The following is a 24,067-nucleotide window of genomic DNA, read 5'->3' as shown; positions in this document are numbered from 1 at the left end:
TCTCAGCCAGATGTGGTAGCACACACCTGTAATCCCAGTGGCTCGGGAGGCTGAGACAGGAGGATTGTGAATTCAAAGCCAACCTCAGCAATGGCTTGGTGCTAAGCAACTCAATGAGACTCTGTCTTTAAATAAAAAAAAAAAAAATACAAAATAGGGCTGGGAAGGTGGATCAGTGATTGAGTGCCCCTGAGTTCAATTCCCAGTACCTCCCCCCCACAAATAAATAATCATCTCAATAAGCAAAATAAGATGAGTTGAATGTGAGGGTTTTTTTAAGTCCAATTGGCTCTTGGCACTTCTTTCTTTGTTCTCAAATGCAAATGAGCATTCAATTTTTAAGTCCTTATGGAATTTTATAGTAGCTACTTTCAAAATTCACTAACATATAGTTTCCTAGATCTCTATGTTTTTCAATTATGAAAAAGATAACTAAACATTCACATGTTCCAAACATTTTCTCTAATTTTCCCACCATGGAACCATCTTTGCTTTTAGAAAAAAAAAGTGTATATTTTCAGAAAGGAGTAAATACATCTACATATCTCAGAGCAGACAGGACATATTTGCACCAATCTGACACATTCTCAAAAAATAGCTGGGAAATTATCTAATTCACCAAAAACATAATTCAGCTCTAAATTTATTTCTCTTTTATCTGTCACTGCTCTTTATTTGACTTTTTTTTTTGTCAATTTCTTTCTTTTATTCCCCAATTCTAAGTGGATGGGTGACCTATGGTCTCGTCTGAGTCCTCTACTCTTCTCTCTGTATTTTTCCCCTCAAAGACCTCACCTACCTTCATCCCTAATGATCAACTGACTTTTAATTAAACCTAAATCTACAGCCTCAGCTCTTATCTCTGTCCTGATTTCTGAACTTTAATTTCCACTGATGGGCGGACTTACTTGGGTTTACAACTATTGCCAGGTAGGCAGAAAACCTATCAGGAAGGGAGAGCATAATGATATTCTCCATCCATCCAACAGAGTGGGCAGAATCTGTCCTCAGAGCCCATTGAGTGCGGGGCCACCTATGTGGCAAATGTAAAGGCATACTACAAGATTCTTCCTATCCCCCCCCCCCCAATTTCTAGGACAGTTAGTCTTAGTTTAGGATACATAAGATTTAATGAAGGTGAGTAGGAAATAAACAAAGAAAGATACAGGGCAGAGGGGTTGGTCTATGAAAGGCCTTTATAAAAAAACCCTTAGAGGATGCTGTCACAGCCAAGAGAGAATATTCTCTTTGACACCTTTGGGCACTCTTAGAGGGGACACGTTTAACAGAGGAAGGAACAGAAAGGTGGAAAAGAAAAGCAGTTTGTTTCCTCCAATTTTTTTCCAAGGCAAATGTGTCTATAACATCTTCTCCTATCCTATTCTGATCAGGGTTGATGGAGGAGGGTCAAGGACTGTCCTCCATTGTCTAAGAGCACCCCACTGAATTGTTTGGTATAAAAGCACTTCTGTGTTGTTGCTTTATTAATCCTGATGCAAACAGATGAACAGAAAGAGGGGAAAGCTTGGCCAGGACATCTACAGTATTGTTATAAAACAGCTTATTTATATGCAGCAGTTCCTTGGAGATCCTCTTTGGTCTTATGGAAAAGGTATCTGGCTAAAATCCACAAGAACTGGGCTGCCTGCCCAGTTCTGACACTACCTTCTGTGAATTTTGGAGTGCAAGATATTTAATCTCTTTTGGCCTCAGTTTCCTCAACTGTAAAATGAGATTTGATTAGATGATTGTTAAATCCCTCCCAGCTCTAAAATTCTATAACTCTCAATGCTGGCATCAACCGCCCTCATCTTTTACCAAATAGTTTGAGGACTTTAGGCGAGACTCTTAATACTCCATGACTCCATTTAACCTTGGGAGTTTTCAGACATTACTGCGGATTTAGCTCCAGCACCCACCTTGGGGATAAACACCATCACTAATCTGTTTGCAGTGCCCTGTGCGCTGCGCTGACTGAACTGCCTAATTCCACCTGCTGTGTTTTAGAGTCAGAAAAAATGAGAAGCACTTTGCTATCTCCAGGAGAAGATTCCTGTGATGAATATATTCTTGAAATAGTTTGGTAAAACTGTTCTTTCTGACTCAAATAGTTGTCTGAGGAAAATTAACACCATTTAAGGGAATCAGAATTGAATGCCATAATTCCCGGACAAGCTTTTTACTTGGCGCGTCTTGTTATCTGCCCACATGGTATTTTGGAGAATCATTACATCTGACCTATATATACATAATAGAGACAATAAGAGGGTAAATGTGATTGAGCTGCTTAAAAGTGAAGATTACTGCTACCCTTTCATTATTCTGTCTGTACCAATTGCACCAGAATGGGTGTATGAAATGATGTCAAAGAGAATTTTTGACAGCTGTAATTGTGGACCTTCACTTTTATTCTAAATGACTGATGATCTATCATGTCTTTTAATTTATGTTAAAATAAAAGGAATTTTCAACTAAAATAAATCTCATTTTTTTATTTAAAAAGAGATCTTTTTCTTCTAGCAAGAAAATAAAAGCAAGAAAGAAAAAACATTTTTTTTTTGCTATGTATAAGTGAGTATATTTGCTTTGGTAGTAAAAACTTTTGTCTCTGAGTTTTTAGTAAATGTGCCTGGTTCATACTATAGCAAAATGTGCAGAATGAAGTAAACTAACAATATAATGTTGGTTTGGAACTCTTGAAACTTAATTAAGAAAAAGTAGTGTATTTAATATTGTTCTTTATTTCAACTAGTTGTTCTTTTTTATCCACTGGGGTGATTTTGTTCCCTCGGGGACACTTAGCCATTTCTACAGACATTTTATATTGCCACAACTGGGGGTAGCAGTGGTGCTATTGGTATCTGGTGGGAAGCAGCCAGGGATGCTATTAAACATTCCACAATGCATAGAACAGCCCCCACAGCAGAGAATTCTCTGGACAAAATGTTAATAGTGCTGAGGTTGAGAAATCCTGATTTAGACCAGAGTAACTATAGACCATTTGATGTAAGACTAACAGCCAATGAGATGACCACAGTTGGACAGCTCTCCTTTGAGTCAGACAGGGACCAAGCTCTAAGTGGTTCCAGCCTGCACTATAGTAACACCAGCTTGCTTAATGGTACCTCTGCCAGATGATAATACAATTGTACTGGGCCTTGATATAGATTTAAGTTGGGTGAAGGACCTTTAAAGAAGCTGTGAGAAGTATATTGGCTACAAATAAAGCTTTCTCCATGAAATAACTGCAACAAATAGGGGAAGGTTTTGTGGGTCCGTGTAAGCGTATGTGTGTGTGTGTGTGTGTGTGTGTGTGTGTGTGTATTTAACTCGAATATCAAAAGAATTTATTTTATTAATTTGAGTGCTGTTGAGAATCACATTGAGTCTACTGTTCCTCCAGAAGAGAAACACTGAGAAGAGGGAAGCTGGCAAAGCAAAAAGTCAAGTACTAATTATAGTCTGGCAGCCACGAGTAGAGAATGAACAACTTCTGCTGGAAAATCCATAAGGTTGCTGTGACTTAAATAATACTTCTGAAAGCAGGATACATTTGTATTTTGTGGGTATTTGTTGCTTTTGTGATGTGCTTTATTTTATCTGTAAATTCCTGGGTTATGAAATAATGTAAATATTTCTCTAAATGCTTTGGTGTTTGTATTTCAGCTGGATTCTATATTTTAGTACAAGTGCCTGGAAATATCATCTAGAAGTAGATTGTATAGGAGAAAGATAGAATCTAATTTCATGTACTAAGTGTTCTTGAAATGTACAATGGATAGTGTAAAATAGTTTTAAAATCCTCCTTTGTCAGTATGATATGAGGAGTAAAATTTGAAGTTGGATTAAATATAAAAGGACACTGGGTTAGGCAGCTAGAAATGGGAGATAAAGAAGTGGTTGGGGACAACATTATGGTGTTTGCCTGGATGTCTCCAAGCCTTTGGTGAAATGCTACATTGTTCTCCAGCAGTCAGCAGGAGGGACTCAGAGGGAAATGGCAAGGGAGAGAAGGACTAGTAAGAGGCAAAGAAAACATCAGGGATGAGGACATTCTCACTAAATTTACATTAAAAATTTTATCTCAATAGATAAAAAGTCTTCAATTTACTTTTTTTAAATATGCAATTAACAATCTCAAAAAAGTAATGAATAGCTGAGGTTAAGTAGTTCTCTTTACCTTATTTCTCTCTTCATTAAATATCATCTGTTTATTTCTCACTGGTTCCTTTAGTAGGTCAATGGTATTGTCATGGAAATCCTCCAGATTTGAATTCATCTTTACTGCATCACCCTGCTGTACAAAGCAATGGTTAGTGAGGGATTGGGCCAAGGAAAGTCAGAGGAACAATGTCATTCTTTAACAATTGCAAGAAAAACAGAAGCCACATGTATGTGGTCTTTCAGCAAACGTATTCTACCTGTGACCAATGTCCACCCATTATGTGATTTATAAAATTATCCCTCCAAGCTCACAATCCCCTGCCTGCCTCATTCCTTTCATAAAGTCCACTGCCAGGAAAAAAAAATTGTTCAAAGGCCCAGTAGGAAAAGAAGTAATTGTTACAATAGGATACTCTTGCAGGAGCTTTCTCAGAAGACCAGAATTCACTGTGTGTGGCAGTTTAAACCATTAGGAGACCCTGGGGAGCAGCAATGAGGTAAAAATGATAAAAGGTCTCTGGTGGAGAAGAAAGTAGAAAATTCAGAGACTCTACACAAGCAAACTGGAAGACTTGACTATCACTGAGTATAGAAAAGGAAAAATACAATGGAGAACACAGAATGCCTCAAAGTGATGCTATCTCCTTCCAACATTTCATGGGAATCAGCTTAGTCATGGAGGTAATGGGGATTTGCAAACTAATATGGAACCAATGTAAGGACCAAGAAGATTTTGTGAAGATAAACAGAGCCACTTGGTACCCCAAATGATAGAACATTGGTTCTGGATGATGATTATACTGCAATAGAAAAGTCTCTATTCCAGGTAGATCATGGACATTGGATGGCCCTTAAGGAAATAAGCTACTCATCAAAGTTCACCTGCTGTCCTGGCTCATGAGATTCATGGAGACCTGCAGGTAGATTCAACTTTTTGTCTCAACTCTAAAACTAAACTGGTGTGTATTACTGGGTGAGTCACTCTGCCTCAGCACACATTTGGTATCTAATTCCATAATGGCAGCTGTTGTGAGAGATCTAAGATCAAATTCCAGATCTACCATTCCCAACTGTGGGGTTCCAAGGAAAGCACCTTTCCCTTCTTTGGACCTGTCCCATTGCTTTTAAAGCAAGGAAAGCAATATCTGCCTTCTTGTCTTACTCAAGGTTTTTTGGAAATCACTGGGGATAAAATATATGAAAGTCCTTTTAAAATTTCAAACTCCTCTACAAACAGAAATAATTTTTTTTCATTATATTAGCCTAGACAAGGATTTCTGGGTCCATTTTGTAATAACCCAATTTTCATTATTGTCTGAAAAACAGAAACTGGACAATTATGCTTCCCATATAGATATCTGTAAAGAATTAGTAAACATTCTTTGAGAAGCTTTTATTGAGGCTATAACTCATAAGACTAATACTGATACCTCTCTTGCTGAAAAGACTTCTTCTCATTTCTGTATTTAGCCACCCACATTCAGCCTTTAGTATCTACTGAATGGTTCTTTCTTCTTTGTACTTGTCCTTTGGGCATTAATTATAAATGTCAATACTCTTTCTGAAGAACTTGCTTTGAAAGGCAAAGCATAGTATTAAATGTCATGTGGGACACTAAACTGACCAGAGCCAGAGGTTTTCCTTAATTATAGTCAAGAGGGATGGTAGCAGGAATAGTGCTATGTGATAATACTGATGTGATTATGGTCTGAAAGTTGATATCCCTTCAAAATTCATATTAAAGTCTTCATCCCAAGGTGATGGTATTAGAAGGTGGAGCCTTTGGAAGGTGGTAAGGTCATAAGGGTGGAGCCCTTGTGAATAGGATCAGTGCCCTTGTAAAGGGGATCTGAGAGAGATCCTTTACCCTCCCACCAAGTGATGTGAGAGTGCAGAGATGACTGACTATGAGGAAGCGGTGCCCTATTAGCCACCAAACTTACCAGTGCCTTGATTTTGGACTTCCCAACCTCCAGAACTGCAAGAAATAATTTTCTGTTGTTTATAAGCTACTTGGTCTATGGTATTTTCTATAGCAGTGGAAACAGACTGGGACAGGTAGAAAAGAATACAAGTGCTATGGAAGATCAAAGAGAGACAAGGCAGGATTTGTGGAAAAGATGTTATGGTAAGATTTTGATAAACAGAATCAGAAGGTCATGTACTTGAAGTAATGGTTTAGAAGACACCAGGGAGTGTAGAGTCATAGACTAGTGGGACAGAAACCTATAATGAATGCAGAAGCATAGCATGATCAGTCTCAGAACACTGGAAAGACTTAAGACTGAACTTTTCTTAGTAAGCAAGGTAGAATGTAGGGAAGGGTTCTGAAGCAGCAATGACAGGAGAGGAACTCTACTTAGGCAGGGTAATCTAGGTGATTATATAGTTAGGGGATTCCTGACTGGCCGAAAAGAGAATACAAGTGATGAGCTTAGAATGAGAAAGAGGACACATTCCTGACAACAAGAAGTACCAAAGGAACAGGAATGAGGAAGGGGGCCAGGCTGTGGGAACAGGTCCTTCAGGAAGAACAGTCATGAAGGCCAGAAGCTATAAAGGAATACCACTTGGAGAGAGTAAATGCCATTAAGTTGAAGAAGTACACATAATTGTGAAGGATATTGTAAATAATGGAAGCAAAGAGGCAGAGGAAACAGGGATTTTCAGCCTGTGTCGGGAAAGATAGGAGCAGGAGATCCTCAAGGGGCAGGTAGAGATGAGGAAGAAATGATAAATGTTGAAAAGGATAACTTAGGCACATGGTTCTTTCACTCACTGCTGGTGGTGTTATAATCGTAAAACATCTATGAAAAGCAATTTGGCATACATATTAGGAACACTAACAATTTCAGACTCATTATCCCAAATCTGCTTTGGAGAACAGTGTGCACAAAGATGTTCATTGTAGTGTTATTTAAAATGATGAGAAATCTAGAAAAAGATAATTTAGTTAGGTACACACTGAATTAGTCTCACGAATTATTTGAATGAATAAGGCACTCAAATTTATGACAAGGAAATTCATGCAGAAAAAAATGGTCTCTACAAAATAAAATTCTACGCTGAATTAAAAAACCTCAGTAATAATGCTAAGTACAACAATAATATTGAGTATTTTCACATTCAATCCTGTAAGCCACATAGTAGACCAGGAAACTGAGACTGGTGGAGATTAAAGAATTTACCTAATTCATGACCCAAGTTTGCAAATGAAGTAATTTGAGGGGTTGTTATTCCAAGGCAGCTTTTTTACTCTATACTCTTAATTACCTTGCTGTTCTTCATATTCTATATAGCCTATTCAGTCAATTGTAAAAACAGTGTTAATCAAACCAGTTCTTGATGTAACATAGGTAAAGTAATGCATGTATTGTTCTTTTAAATGGTTTTCTGCCTATATATAGTACATATGCATTTTCTCTGTTTTTTTTTTTACTATAAAGATTTTTATTTCATGTAAGGTGAAAATGATTAATAATTCCATGAAGCCAAACGTTCAATGAACATAATACCAGAATATTGGCTTTATTTTCTCTGGTGCCACAGTTTGGAAGGGGAAAAAAGCCTAATGTCTATTATTTATGAACACAAACAGAAGGCCACTTAATACAGTCTGTACTGTGGCTTTAGTGGTGCACATTTATCCTTTAGGATATGATCCATGAAAATGTAAACGAGACATCTTAATTGTAATTAGCCTTCATTCCCAGCAATACTTTACTCTGCAGTGATGGGAAAGAAACAGAATTAATTATCAGCAACACCTCAATAATTATGTTAGAATGCTGTGAAACAAATGTGTATGTTATGTCTCTTGAGAATTTCTATTAGAACATCTTCACACCAGAAGACACTTGATCAACACGTTTTTATTTATATCACTTGAAAGTACATATTCTGGGAAGAAGAGATTACCTTCAGCTTTTCTTTGAGCTCCATGAGAGACCCACATAATTCAGTGATAGATTCAAGAACCTCTTTGTGTTTTGCCACAACTTTCTCAGCATATTTTTGTCCTTCTTCCAAACCTGAGAAGGAGAAATGATAAAACTATTTTTAAAGGTCAAATTCTTAGCAGGAACATTTTTTAAAAGCCTAGACATTCATTCATCTCCTAAGTGTCTATTGCTAAGTATTGGTAGATAGTAAGGGTTTGTTGTTGTTGTTGGTGGTGGTGGTGATGGTGGTGGGTAGTGGTAGCGGTGTTTTCTTTTTTGTACCAGGGTTTGAAGCCAGGAGCACTTAAACACTGAGCCACTTCCTCAGCCCTTTTTATTGTCTATTTTGAGATGGGGTCTTAATAAATTGCTGAGGCTGGCTTTGAACTTGTGATCCTTCCACCTCAGTCTCCTGAGCTGGTGGTATTAGAGGTGTGCCCACTGCGCACAGTAATAGTAAGTTTTTAATAGGATACTTGCCAGGGGGATGGGAATAGGAATGACAGTGGAATGACTCTGATATAACTTTCCTGTGTACATATGTGCATTTACCACAGTAAATCTCAACATCACGTACATCCACAAGATTGGGATCCTAATTAGAATTATATATATTCTATGCATGTATAAATATAAATATGTTAAAATGGATTCTACTGTCACATGTAACTAAAAAGAACAAATACCAATAAAAAGTTGATACTTGCTCAACAAATAAACAAATGAATGAAGGCATTTTTTTTAAAAAAACAAGCATTCCAGGAAAATGATAACATTTGCTATACGATGTTACTCTTATACAACTTAACCTAAATCATGTTGCTATATTCTTAAAACTCAGTTCTAATTAGTTTCTCCTATTTATAACATTCAGTGATTCTCCATTGCCTAGTACAAATCCCTGAGGATGATATTCAAGGCCTTCCACAATCTGGTTTCAACCTGCCTTTCCCAAATGTTACTGCAATTATCTGACATATTTCATCTCTGGCCAAACTGAGCCAGAAATTCTTCCCTTAAAAATTCCACAACCAAAGCTGGGCATGGTGGTGCACACGTGTAATTCCAGCAACTCAGGAAGTTGAGGCAAAAGGATTTTGAGTTCAACTATGTCTAAGTTATCTTTTTATCAACCACATCCCCTTTTACATAGTAGATATCTCAGTGAAAGTGAGGCGCTTAGCAACTCAGTGAGACCCTGTCTCTAAATAAATTACAAAATAGGGATGGAGATGTGGCTCAGTGACCCAATGTCCCTGAGTTCAATCCCCAGTACAAAAAAAAAAAAAATTCCACAACCAAAAATTGGATAGCTATTTGTAAACGAATTAAACTAGATCTCTATTCCATATCAGTAACAAAATGAAGTCAAAAGGGATTGAAGACTTAAACATAAGTCCTGGAACTATAACAACTACTAGAAGAAAACAGGAAAAATGCTGCATCACATTGGGAATGAACAAGGATTTTGTAATAAGACCTGAAGGAAACAAAATCCAAAATAAACCAATGGGATGCATCAAACTAAGCACAAACAAACAAACACAAAAAAAAAACTTTTGCAGAACAAAGGAAAAATGTGAAAAGAGAAAAAAATTAAGAAGAAATGATTAAGTTACAATGAGTTCATTAAGGTAGGACCTTAATCCACTATGACTGGTACCGTTCTGAGAAAAGGGAGAGAATCCAGGTCTGCTTGGGTATAGAGAGATACTATGTAGAGACATTGCAGAGATAGTAGAATGAATAGTAGAATGAGTCAGACATAACTTTTCTATGTGTTCATATATGAATATATGCCAGTATAACTCCATATCTCAGGAACCACAAAAAGGGGAAGTTATACTCCATGTATGTACACTATGTAAAAATACACTCTACTGTTATGTATATCTAAAACAAAACAAAACAAAAACAAAACCAGAGGAATACAAATGAAGCAGAGTATAGGTTATTGTATGACTGGAGGGAAATTAATTTTATGGAGTCTGAACTTGAACAGGCACAAATACAATATTAAGTATACTCCCCTTACCCTAAAGGCATCTTTAGTCAGGAGAGAAGACAGACAAATAAACAGCTGTTTATGCTACCATGTGACAAGTACACCAAGAGCAGCGAACATCTACATGGGAGCAGAGTACTTCCAAACTCCTTAGTGCTCTATACAATAACTACAGTAATTAGGATATGTCCCATTCGTTTTCATTAATTTTTCAATTTATATTTTAGTATCTTTATATTTCTATCATTTTCCTTTGGAAAGTCATAAATAATTCATTCTCAATAATTTAATAATAGAAAGCACAGTACATGTTGTTTTATTCTACAACATTTTTATGGCTATGCATGGGTAGTGCTTCATGTTATAAGACTATCTATCTGGTGGCAGATGTGGGAAGCCAGAAGAAGTATTTTATACCACCTATTGCTGTCTCTCTTCTAGGCTGCATTTGCCTGGTCTCTGGGAATTACTCTTGATCTCACAAGAACATCAGAAAATGCATGGAACTTATTCCTTAAAGCCCTGGAAGATTGTCACCACCTAGGGACTTCTTTATTGGAGACGACTTTTAGGAAGAAGGACTTCTCAGGCTGGCAACAATATTACCTTTCCTAATGATGGAGGTAGATAAAAACAGAAATTTTAAGATAAAAATCAGAGTTCTTCCATTTATTGCACAAGTGAGAGGTAGATAAGGGAGGATTTTCCAGCTATTTCTCAAATCTGTGAACCAAAACCTTCATAGAAACCAGAGGGTTATAGAACTCAGTCTTAGCTTTATGAATGAATATTATTCATACTTATTATTCATAAGTATTTTGTATGTCGTTCAAGGAATTACTCTAGTAGAAAATAAATTTGTTGTTGTTGCTGTGTGTGTGTGCACACACTTGTATGTGTATATAAGTTGAGTTGTTCTGGTTTTATTTCCCTGGAGATGAATAAGAGGAATGGAGGAGAAAAGCAAATAGAGAAGGAGATCTTATATCTCTTTCTGGTAGCTAAAAATCAGGAGGCTCCATCTCTTGCTGTCAGCAATCCCTCCTTCCATTCCCTGCTGTTTGTTTTGCTGGATATGGGCTCTAATCATGAGCCTTTCCTCTGAATAATTTTGAACCGGAGGACCCTGAATCCTTGCCTTCCCTCCTTCGTGCTAGATAAGGTTCAGTACAGATTGGTTTGTTGGCAAATCACTGCATTGCTTAAGAGAGAACTTACCATATAAGCGCTGCGCAAGGTTAGTGACTTCCTGAATCCTTTCCTCTTGCTGAGGCACTGAGGGTGCAATGAACTTGTTGAACTGCTGGTGGAGAACTTCCACGGCTTCCTTTGTCTTGCACTCCATGGAATATTTCCCAACTCTTACAACGGTGGCACTTGCATCTTCATACCAAAAGTGACACTAAATTAAAATGGGTTAAAGCACAGATTAAAGAGATGTCATCCTTCGAAAGTTCTTAATATTCACTGGTGAAGCATAATATTTTAATTTCCTCAAACTTTGTGGTCACATGGGTTTGAACTTTTTAAATCATATTAAAGAAAATACCAAAACACTATAATTTTCACTTAGATACTAAAGGCAGAAATAAGAAAGCATACTATGAAAATATATGAAAATAAAATTAAAAACCAAAAAAATAGAAACACCTTTGATTCTCCTGCCTTCTTAGGTTTGTCTAAAAAAATAATTCCTAAGAGGAATGTTGCAGACTCAAGAACAAGAGTCATGAAAAACATTTGGCACTAAAAAGAATCCAAACATCAGCTATGAGGAAAGGAAATAGCCCAAACATTCAAAATCCAGCATAATAAGGTAATATCATTAGCAATCCATAGGTAAAATATTGCCTGTTTAATATTGCAATAAATATATTATCTTTTAAGAATGGTATTTAGATTATGGATGGAGGAAATATCATCCAAAGGATAGCATTTTACCTTTTAAAAATAGAAGATAGTCATATTTTCAAAGCACAGTGGAGAATTGAAACAGTTTTTCACTAAAAATGAATAATTGTTATGGGAGGATCATTTGACCCAGGCCAGAGGCACTTATGCTGGGAGAGAAATAGCAACACACAACTCTCTTATAAGCTGGTTTTAAATAAGTGCCATGGAGCTGCAGCAAACCTATACATCAGATATAGAAGAATACTCATATTGATCCTCCTTAATGTAGTGTTAAATCTAAAAACTCAACTGTATTAGTGGTAAAGAAAGATACTCTTTATCTCAGAATAATAGGCAACAAAGAATACTCAAGAGCTTCAAGTGTAGTTTCTTCAGTATGAAGTGTGAAATAATAACTTGTCAAACTTCATGCCTTTTGTGTAGACCACCATTAATCCTCTTGACAATAATAAAAATTACATGAATAACAAAATCTTGCACCTGAAAAATGCCAGTATCACTTTTTTTTCTAAATATTTTCAAAATCTGTGAGACAAATAAGCCATTATAAGTATTTTAAACTGCTATCCAGCAGTGAACATAATTTCACAATGGTTAAACATCCTGGGTCGATGAAGTTATAGAGAAATGTGTACTCTTGTGTTTCTGGCAAGGGGAAATTAGTAAAAGCTTTCTGAAGAGCAGTTGGATAATACAATCAAAAGCCTTACAACAGCCATCCCCTTTGATCTAGTGATTCTACTTCAAGAAATTATCCCAAGGAAACAATCATGAAAAGAAGTATGATTCAGGGATTTAATGACAATAATATCTAATGCAGCACTGTTTTAAAGTAGCAAAATAATTTCTTTAAACGTTTAAACAAGGATACCATCACAACACTAAGATGATACCTCTTCTATTACTTCTTGGAGATGCTCAGTCAGGTCCAGATTTACTTTGTAATCTGTGACAACTTTCTCAAAGTCCTCCACATGTTTCTGCAAATCCTTCATGGCTTCCAAAAGGACATTAACTTTATTACTTGGATAATTTAAGAAAGAATCACAAGTTTTATTATTAACTTTTTCCATTTTCTTTCTTAAAACCTGTGCAAAAATGTTAAAAAAATCAGATATGGTTTATGAAGGGTAGCAATAAAATAGCAAGACAATTAGGACAAATTTTTGTAACTTCCACAATTCTGATATGTTAAAATCACAGTTATTACAAATGTATTTTGGAAATAATAGGTTTTATTCCAAATATTTTATTGATCCAGTATTCAGCAAATATATAAAAAATTTAGAAGGGTTGATTATAGATTTTGAAAATATTAGTAGGAATTTTAGAAAAAGAGAGTGATCATAAAATGAAAATCAAATACTTGTTCTTAATAAGCTCACTGTCTCCTGAAAAGGGCATTCACCATTCATGTGGTCATCAAGGGATTAGGAGAGCCTTAAAGGAAGCTGCTGATGCAGAATGGTGCAAGGAAAGTAAGTGGAGGCTTACAGGGTACATGTGTCTTGGGGAGAAGAACAGAGGTTGACATGAGGGTAGGTTTGGTAGAAATCATTTTGAAGCTGCCTCAAAAGATAAATCTCAATGTCCATCAATGGGTACTAAGTTACAGTCAGACAGGAGAGGAAGCGCTGGTGTTTTGGTGCAGAGTTGGATGACTACAGAGAACAATCATGAATTGCATATTCCAGAAAGCTAGAAGAAGAAATTTTGAAAGTTTTCATCATGAATATAAAATGATAAGTGTTTGAGGAGACAGATATGTTTTAACTGATTTAAACATTACACAATGTGCACGTGTATTAAAACAGCACCTATCCCCACATAAATAATATAAATATGTATAATTTTTATGTTTTATGGATCAGTTTTTAAAACTTTAAATTAAAAAAAAACTAATAAAAAATTTAAAATCTGGCTCTCATAAGCAATATTTTAAAAAGTAGTAAAAGCAACACTTGACTTTAGATGATAGAACTCCCACTAAGGGTGGCATGCTGTTACCAAGGACAGGATGATACTGTAACTGCAGGTGAGTCCACTTAAAATTGGCACCATTTTGCTGAACACCAAAACCAACCAAAAAAAAAAAAATTCAGGAAGGCAGACACTGGACTATAGGGATAAAATTACTATTTTTGAAAAGAAAAGGAGAAATAAATTAATTTATTACTTATTTTACACAAGAAACCCAAATGTTATAAAAATGGAAAATGATCTTTTTGATCCAAAAAACCCCAAGAGGCACCTTGATATAAAGTACTAAATGATTTTGCAATCATTGTAGTACACACACACACACACACACACACACACACACACAAACACTTTTTCGTTACCTGCATTTTTTCAACATACATATCAACTTGTTGTATTTGATATTTAAGAGCCTTCAGATTTCGAGCTTTTTCATTTTTCTTAGTGTAGTTAAACTTCAAATTGTTGAATTTCTTTTTGATATCTTTGAAAGACTCTTTGAGCTACAGTTCAATAAAAAGAAACAGAATTCTTAAAATAAAAAAACATTCATTTATGATAAGTCAAGATATCTAAACACTTCAAAATATGTATAACCTTCAAAATGTATTCAGTTAATTTTCAATAGAAATCTAACAAATCAGGTAGGTGGATATGTAGTGTGAATTTAAATATATCCCCCAATATGAGTAGTCATCAGTTGTTCTTAATACATTTTGATTTGTAATTATTAGAATTTAAAATTATAGAATATCCCATTGGTCCCCAAGCAAGACAGTTTCTAACATATTGTGCAAAGGCTTTCACAAACTTTGATTTTCTTATTTTTATTTGTTTGGTATCATTTATCCTATTCATTCTGTTCTCTGTGCTAATATTTGTTCCCGATTCTTCCATCTCCCAATGTTCTCTTGCAGCCATCACATTTAAATGTACTAAGCTCCAAGGAGCTATTCAGGTTGAAGAGGACCATGAAGTGTTGACATTGAGACCACCTTGGAGTGAAAAAGAAGATCTGATAGGACAGTTTTATTTGCCCAGTTAAAAACTATTTTTCTTGAGTCATTTTCAAAGAGTTCACTTCTTAGACATAGGCCGTTGACTTCAGATGTGCTTCAAAAACAATAAATAAAATAAATAAATAAAATGAGAGTCATTGCCCATGGTGGCAATGCTAACCTGAGGACATGTCTCTGCTCAGAGAACAGGGTACAGATGATGACAGCTTGACTTTACCATTGCACCAGAATTCTAAGCAGTTCAGTTCTAGTAGACACATCACTTTCTGTCCCTTCTCTATATTCGAGAAGGATGAGGATATTGACAGGCAACTCTCTCTTTGTGTTATCAGCAAAGAGAAATACAGAGAAAACATTAACCTCAAGATTATACAGAGTCATTTAACAGCAAGAGTGAACAATGTCATGGTTGATAAATTTGAGCTATGATGAGAAAAGTTAGAAAAACGTTAAAATTCTTTTCAATGACAGCAAATAATTTATTTGGGAGGGAATAAAAGCTGTGCACCAGGTGAGATTTCTAGATTCATAATGCAGAAAAATGTATCTGCTCTAGAAAATGCATACTTTCTCAAAATGCTTATTTCAAATTCTGCATATTTGAAAATAAAGCCTTGACCTTATATTTAACACTACTTGGAGACAATTGTCTGCAAAGCCTTAGCAGACTTGTGTACACAGAAATTATTATATTCATGTAATTTTGCATCTGTCATACTTATGCTTAATCAGTATTATTTATTTTATATGGTAATGAAATTGTTGCGCATTAGCTTGAAATTATAACTAAACCAAGAACAGAGACCACATAGAGCATTTTAATTGATAAATCAGCAATGTTTAGAAGGAGTCAAAAGAGCCATGAATTCAAAAATTGGAAACAATTTATCAGAACTCAGAAAATGATTTACAAGAATATTATAATAAATTAGCATATTTGTGCCAGTAAATATTTACATACTATGACATTTGATGTTTCAATGTACACATGTTTGATTTTAGCTGGAAAGGATGAGGTCAGTTTTATGAGTCTGAGATGTAAAAGAGCTATATCTTTAATATTCAGATAAACCTTAGGCAGGAACTTTTTCCCCATAAGGCTATAATCTACAACTATAAGTATAATAATACCACCTCTGAGCAAGCCAGGAATTCTTGTTTTAAAAAACATATCCCAGTGGTGAGTTATTGTTTCATGACCAGAGTTTCTGTTTGGAATGGTTAAAAAAAAAAAAAAGTTCTGCAGACATGCAGACAGTGCTGATAGATTCACAATGGTGTGAATGTGAATGTACTAAATAGCACTGAACTATGCACATTAAATAGTTAAGATGATAAATTTTGTTTTCATGCATATTTTATCAAAGGTAGAATAAGGGGGAAAATATATCACTAACACTTATCCATGGAAAATAAAATTTTGTATCTTATTTTTCTTTACTGAAACATGACATATTTTTATACACTTCAGTCTAGAGGAAGGAAGAGGGGCTGTGTCATTAACATGAAAACCATTAAGCACTTTTTAAAAGTTTGTGTGTAATTAAATTTAGTTATATATAATTTTAGCACAATTAGTTAAAATTATTCAAGGGTTGTTTTTTTTTTAAAGATCAAATATTAATGTAATGCCAGATGCAGTGGCACATGCTTATAATCCCAGAGGCACAGTAGGCTGAGGCAGGAAGATGGAGAGTTCAAAGCTAGCCTCGCAATGGCAAGGCACTGAGCAACTAAGTGAGACCCTGTCTCTAAATAAAATACAAAATAGGGCTGGGGGTATGGCTCAGTGGCCAAGCGTCCTTGAGTTCAATCCCTGGTAAACACCCTTACCAAAAAAAAAAAATTAATGTACTGATATAAACCAAAGTTTAATTTTCTATGTGTTAAAATAATAAGGATTTCTTAAATACATTAATCTGATCTTATCTGTTAAGATCATACCTCCTGGTAGAATAAAAAATAAAAAATTGGTCATCTCTATTGTCATCATCATTTTCATGATTTTGCATTAATCTCATTCTAGTACTCATACGTCTTCTTGTTTCTCTCATAGACTCACCTCCCAGATGACTTTACAACCTGTTTTTTCCAAACCAGACTCTTGCCACAGACTTCTCCATTGACCAAAGCATTCCTGAGGGGGAAACCCAAACTGCTTGCCCTGTGTCGCCCCCTCTCAGCCTGAAGCAGCCAGAGCAGTCATCACTTATTTCTCCTTACAGCACTGAGGGTTCCCTTACCCAGAGGGAAAAATTCCAACACTTAAAAATAGTCAGACCTTAGTTACATTTAAAAAATTAAAAGGAGGGAGATGTGGAGAGTGGTGATTTGAACCATGATCTGATTCCCCCATGGCAGTGTTGCACTGGGAAATGCCTGTGTAGAGGTGCAGCTCAAGATGGCCCAGTTGCTGTGCTGACACCAGCCCAGGGAAGCTACATACAAAGGCACAGCGGCAGTTATCAGTCGAGGCCTTGAGTTCAGACACCGACTCCTGGAGATAGAGGATTTTGAACATAACAAGATGACCCTAATGTCTTGCCAGTCCTGCATCCTTTAGATTTCCTGCTTTGCTGAAACTTTTCCAGAAATAACCTTTTGATGAAACTTACATAATAAACATGCTGAGCTAGCTCTGGGTGAGTCAAACTCCAACGGGGTTTGGCTGCCCACCTGGCCCCAGCTTTTTCTCTATGTGTGTCCATTTGTCTTTTCTTCATCCCCCATCACCCCTCTCTCGATCCTGAATTAACAGCTGTGATGGTCATGGCAGTTGGCACCTGAACAGAGATGCTTGTTTAAATGAGAAGGTTTAACAGCTAGTAAAAAATTATATGAGGAATGGAGAAAGACAAAACCTTAACACTCTAATCCTAAACCATGAGATTTCAAATAAACTTTAGGTTAAGAAATTTAAGACTGGCTGAGTGGGGTGGCATGCACCTGTATTTCCAGCAACTTGGGAGACTGAAGTAGGGGAATTACAAATTTGTGGTCAGCCTCCACAAATTATTGAGACCTTCAGCAACTTACAAGACTCTCTCTAAAAATAAAAAATAAAAAGGACTGGGGATGTAGCTCAGTGGTAAAGCACTGCTGGGTTAAATCCTCAATACAAAAAGAAAAAGAAAAGAAATTTAAGACTGATAACGGATAAGTGTGACTTTATTTCCGTTTGCTTCAGAATGTATGCACTTCCCCTGAACATGATTCATAAGGCTGAAGAATGTTCATAACACTATGGGTATGTGAAATGGGATCAGCCTCTTTCTGACACTTGAGCTCCCTTGCCGAAGGTGCTGGCACTTTTCTCTTTTGGTTCCACTGGAAATACATTCAAAATCTAAACCATTCTGCTTTAACCAACTCAAACTCAGTACTTTTGAGGTACATGTGGCAAAGCATGGAGAGCTACCTCCAGCAACTAAAAAATTTAGCAGTATCTAGTTTTTCTTACCTGCACATTCCAATATGAAAACTTAACTTCCCATCTAATCCCCACATAACTTGGGGTCATATTTTTAAAGGAACTGAGTGCCATGGTTGCTTAGTGTGGTATCATTGTTCATGCAGCTGTTTCTAACTTTAGTTCGCTTGTCAACAATGGGGAATGGTGGAGATGGTTAAGACAACTGTTTGACTTGAGCACAAATGCAGAAAAAAAAAACACGCAAATCATGAAGCAAGAAAAAAATTACCCAACTGGAAATCTTTAACTATTGTTACAATTCATATTAATATAATTTCTGAACATCTTTTAAAAATTAGGAAAAAAAATTTCAGTGAATAATTTGATGTTCCTATTTTTGCACTCTCTCAACTCCTCTGTATTTTCCATGGAATAAGTAGATTAAGTTAACAGCTATAATTAGATAAAAAATTATTAAGATTTAAAACCACAGTCATTTTGAAACTAGAAGAATGAGCATGTTCACCAAATTTTCTATCAAGCTGTAAACTCCCTTTCAGGATTGGGATGAAAGTGTTGTTGGGAAGAAGCAGAAGAGACTTCTGACCTGAAATCTGACTTGCTATTCTTAGTCTTGACTAAGCTGGTTGAAGCAGCTTTGGCACAAGAATGTATTATCTGTAAGTCTGTTGATGGCAAGGCCAATTGATGTGAGGGACAGGGGATATTTTACAACCAAGGAAATGTATTTAAAAACCAAACTAAACAAGAAAAAAAAATCCATTAGGATTTTGACATTCTTGGTCAGAAGTAAAAATTAAAAAAAAAAAATGGTAGTCAATTTTCATTTCTCTTAATGTCCACCCGAGAAGCTTCATTTCTTACCCACCATTTTGCCCATTCCAGAAAAAAAGAAAAATGAATGAATAAATAAAACTTTTTGATGCTCAATTTCAGTAACAAAAGTCTGTAATGTCACCCTCCAGGAATGCTTGCATTTGAAAGGAAGACACCCAAACACTTAAAAGTTAACCAAAATGGTTTGCCAAATATAAATGGCAGCATATTCAGCCTCAGTGCTAGAGATGTTCCTGGACAAGAATTTCTTGTTCTCATTCCCTTCAGCAACCATACCACATCGACCTGAGCTTAAGACCCATCTTGTAGCAAGAGAAAATGGAGCAACTGGGAAAGAGAAGATGATTGCACCATCTCAAATTGGAGGTGGCAGCAGGTCTCAATAATAAATATTTTACCCACTCTGCCTGTTTCCTATATTCATAATATATTCTGGATATGATAACTATTATAGTTTTAATCTACAGTTCTCTATATTCTTCTGGAACTTTCCTACAGCTGTTTACACAAGTTAAACACTGAAATTTTAAGATAGTTTAACCCCACAGGATGTTTCCTGAACAATTGGAAACTTTCCTATTTACTTACGCATACCTTCCAAATAGACATAGAGTGCCGCCCGATTAACAAATGACCATGAAGTAAAGCCTCCTAGGTTTTAATTTTCCCTACACTAAGTTTCCTGTGGTCGTTTGTATTCCTATGGCCTGGCACACAGTAGCCACACATTAAAGATATTTGTTGAATGAAGTCTTTTTTTTTAATTTTTAAATAATAAATTCAGGTTATAAATCTGGAAAATAATTACTGTCTGTACTATTTCATGGTGCTGCCCCAATGGCTGTTTTGCTTTCTGTATAAACTTTTTCTACTTCCTTTCCTGTCAGTGGGTGGTTGTCCATGGTCATTTTGTCAGTAGCAAAGTGCCACATGATATCAGGTGGTTTTATTTTTATTGATTGTGTATGTGTCCCTAAGGACACTGTTCCTCTATTCCAATTTACTGTTTCTAATCCAGCTTGTGTCTCTAGAACTCAGATGATGGATTTATCCAAACTGACAGAAGAATTTGTGCCATTGGAACACATGCCTGACACATGGAATATATATGCTGAGTCCTTTTCTGCTTTCTTCCTGATAGGCAAGATGTTGCTACATGGAAACACTTCGGGGTACAGTAATATAATTACCTGAAAGCTTATGTGCAGAAAGCTTATTTTGAGAAAATGGATACCAACCTGATTCTGTCACTGCTGTTCTTTTCAGCAGAGGAATTGCTTGTGACCCATAATATAAGCCTCTAGATACACATTTCCATTAACATCATATAAAGGATTTTTTGGTCAAGTTACAAAAAAAAATACTCAATATTAACTTATTACTTTTCTAAATGTAGATGGGCAAAGAATGAGTAACTAATGATGTTCCTCTGTCATGTCACACAGCAGAGAATATGTCTATGTATATTAATCACTTATTCACTTAACCAGGCAAGAAAATATACAGTGGTATTTAACATTTATGCATCTAAATACACCTTTGTGTGAAATGGGTAAAAAATAAATACTGCAAAATCTGGCAGTTTGACAGCTGTGTTTTCTAGTAGGTAAATACTAAGAAAATAAGGTTTTACAATTTCTAAATGTCATTTTTTTAAAAAAGTAATGCAATATTCCTTAAAGACAAAAAAGAATAATTTTGTACCTTGATAATTTTTGAATAAGTATTTAAAAAGTTTTTAAAAACTGGCAGTTTGACAGCTGTGTTTTCTAGTAGGTAAATACTAAGAAAATAAGGTTTTATGATTTCTAAATATCATTTTTTTAAAAAAAAAATGTAATGCAATATTCCTTAAAGACAAAAAACAATGATTTTGTGCTAATAAGGCATATCATTTTTAAAAAAAATGATATTTGGAGTTCTTATACATTTTGCCTTAAAGTACCAAATCCTTTTGAAAGCACCTTTGGAGCAGATGAGACCACACAAGTTAGTTACAGCATAGTCAAGAAAGACATATTTTTTGAAATAACTAAATGAACTACGGTGTCACATCCGATCATACAAATATCTTAGAATAGATAGAAAATAGTAATAGAAGAGGAAACCATAGAGAAGAAGATACATTTAACATCAAATCATGTAGTGGGTGGTTGGGACTGAAACATTTGTGAATGGTAAATTCTGAACTTAGCAACTGACTTTTGCTCAAAAATTAGCCTCTGATTCAGAGTCAACCCCCGGAATACTATGAACAGAAACTCTTTGTCCTCTCGTGCATTATTAAGATGAAAATCATATACCTATACCTCAGTTTTCTTTTTCATTTGAAAAACGAAGATATTAAACTAGACATTCTCCAAAATGTACTGCAACCCAGAGTCTGAACTTTCAGGAGGCACTTTAAACACATTGGAAGCAAAACAATGTTCTAAGATTAACTTTAAAAACAAACAAACAAATACTGTGCATGTTCTAGTTTCCCAGCCAAGTATCTGGGTTTATTCTTAATAAAAGAAAAAAAAATTGTGTACCATACTTCATTTCATTTTATATAATGGTCTAAGTGCCTATATCTAAAGAGCAATAATGATAATAATGTCTAAATTTTTAACATCATTGATATCTAAATATTATTACCACTGTGGAAATTGACCATCTGTTTGTACTCTGATATTTGCAATATAAACTAGAACACATATATATTTATTTTACTAAGAGGCATTGAAAATGTTCTTCTGATATTTTTCCACTAGGCTTGTGGTTGGAAAGTGGTTTCAGGATGTGGTTGCTACATTCTTATATGCCTAGTATGTCTTTACCAAAAAAAAATGAGAGGAGGAAGAGGAGGAGAAGGAGGAGGAAGAGGAGGAGAGGAAGAAGGAGGAGGGGTAGAGGAAGAAGGAGGAGGGGGAGGAGGAGAAGGGAGAAGAGGAGGAGGAGGAGGAGGAGGAGGAGGAGAAAAGAAAAAGACCCAAGGTTTTCAAAGACCCTTTCAATGTGAAACTGTAACTTACATCAAAGATTAGTTGGATTGGAAGTAGAAGCAAATGGGAAGGATACCTCTCTTAATATTCAGGCGTCTGCTAAAATGACATCTGATTCCCAAGTCAAACCCACATGCGTCTGGTTGCTCATTCCTGAAACAGTACAGACAATCCTGGGGTGTCCCTACTGTGACTGGAAGGGTCATCTGTCATCCCAGCTGGCTGGCTCCAAGTGCAAGTTCATCACAAGATAGTCCCTATAAATAGAACCTGCTGGAAGGGCCTAACAGGGAGACCCAGCTCTATAAATGCCACGGCTCCTCCAAGAGATAGAAACCCAGCAGAGGGGGCTGGGAACATCTACTCCACTTGAAATGCAAAGCTGGACCATCACTGCCCACTGCCGAGAGGGACAGGGACATTTGGACAAGACAATGGTGTACAGAAAGAAGGAGGAGGAGGAGCAAGTGAGGGATGGAAGAAGACAGGAGGAGGAAGAAAGTAGATAACTTTGGGAGAGATTGTTACAAACTTGTTTCTCTGGCCACAAATCCGAATTTTATAGACTTAGGGAGAAAAACAAGCTCTGACTGTCTCCTTTAACAAGACCTAATAGGAGTGTAAGCTGTAGTACAGGAACCAGAAGAGGCCATGTTACTGTGGAGGGGGCAGACTACATTTTGGGCTCCACTCAGAATAAGTTAACAAGACTTTAGTCGAAAGTGACTCCCTAGAACAAAGTCTCTAAGCAGAGACTCTACAGCTTTGTGGCATATTGCTTAAATGAAAAAACGTTTGTAGATGTCATTTTTGGCTTCCCTTCTGTTGGATGGGGTCCAAGTGGCTACTACTGTCCTGCCCTCTTGCTTTCCTTCCAGCCACGCTCCTTCTTGCACCTGCCTGTGCTCTGAAAAAATGTAGCCTGCAGGGGGTGGTATTTTGGAGCTAGACCACTATTAAAGCTTAATTCTCAAATTTAGTCCAAACTTGAATGTTGCTTAATAATATTTGATACTTGCTGTGCCCAGACTGTGTAGAACTTCAGGCATAATCTAGAAGTTCAAGAAGGTTAACTATCCCCTTTTTACCCTCCTCTCTTTGCCTAGTGGACTCGTGTCTTTAGGAGCTCAGAAATCTGTGCTTTCCCCCCAAATTAGTAAATCCATGAATGGAAAGTTTAGCTGGGAAAGGGGTGATGGTGACTCAGTAAGTGTCTAGGGACTAGAGGTTGGTCCAGTCCCTAGACACAACTGGAGGTTGGGACTGGAGGTGGAATTATGCATGTAGGGGCACATGGACATGGATGGAGGGCCATGTTTATCTTTCTTTTTCACAGAGAGTTTTTGTCAGAAAAGCCACTCAGTTTGAGTAAATATGAAACCAACCACTTGGCTTTGGTGCTAATACCCTGTAGTAGCCTCTGAAACATAGAGACTGTTCCCCTGTCCTTAGCACCCGCTTCACCATGAGTCAACCATACTTAAATAGACTCTCAGCAGGCTGAGCTGGCTGCCATCAGACAGTGTCACCCTGTCTTCTGTGCCCTAAAAAAGTTGAACCAGCTCAAGCAAGTGACTGCTATGAGGGTTGAATAGGAAAAAAAGCAAAAAACAAACAAAAGCAAGTAAACTCACACACACAAAACACACCCGTAATCCTGCCTTCTGGGTTGTTCAATGCTTTGACTCAGTTCAACAAAACTGGGAACTTGAAGTTTACTGAAACTTTCAGAACACTGAAGGCACTGTTCTGAGAATTAAAGGACATGGATGAGAAGGAAGTGTCCT

General features: G+C 36.3%; 1 protein-coding gene across 1 annotated transcript in view; it reads right to left on the bottom strand.

The window, feature by feature from the left end:
• The window catches only part of Ccdc141 (coiled-coil domain containing 141), a 183,373-nt gene that overhangs the window by 8,475 nt on the left and 150,831 nt on the right, over positions 1–24,067 (bottom strand). The window contains exons 19-23 of the mRNA XM_076866268.1: positions 14,367–14,507; positions 12,918–13,112; positions 11,329–11,512; positions 8,083–8,195; positions 4,181–4,297 (exon numbers count right to left, since the gene is read on the bottom strand). Of these exons, the coding sequence (XP_076722383.1) occupies positions 4,181–4,297; positions 8,083–8,195; positions 11,329–11,512; positions 12,918–13,112; positions 14,367–14,507 (750 nt within the window). The remainder of the gene's footprint in view (positions 1–4,180; positions 4,298–8,082; positions 8,196–11,328; positions 11,513–12,917; positions 13,113–14,366; positions 14,508–24,067) is intronic.

This window comes from Callospermophilus lateralis, chromosome 9, assembly GCF_048772815.1.
Source record: "Callospermophilus lateralis isolate mCalLat2 chromosome 9, mCalLat2.hap1, whole genome shotgun sequence".
In the NCBI taxonomy this organism is placed as follows: Eukaryota; Metazoa; Chordata; class Mammalia; order Rodentia; family Sciuridae; genus Callospermophilus; species Callospermophilus lateralis.
The sequence above is the reverse complement of the archived record's forward strand: the minus strand, read 5'-3'. Positions and strand labels throughout refer to the sequence as shown.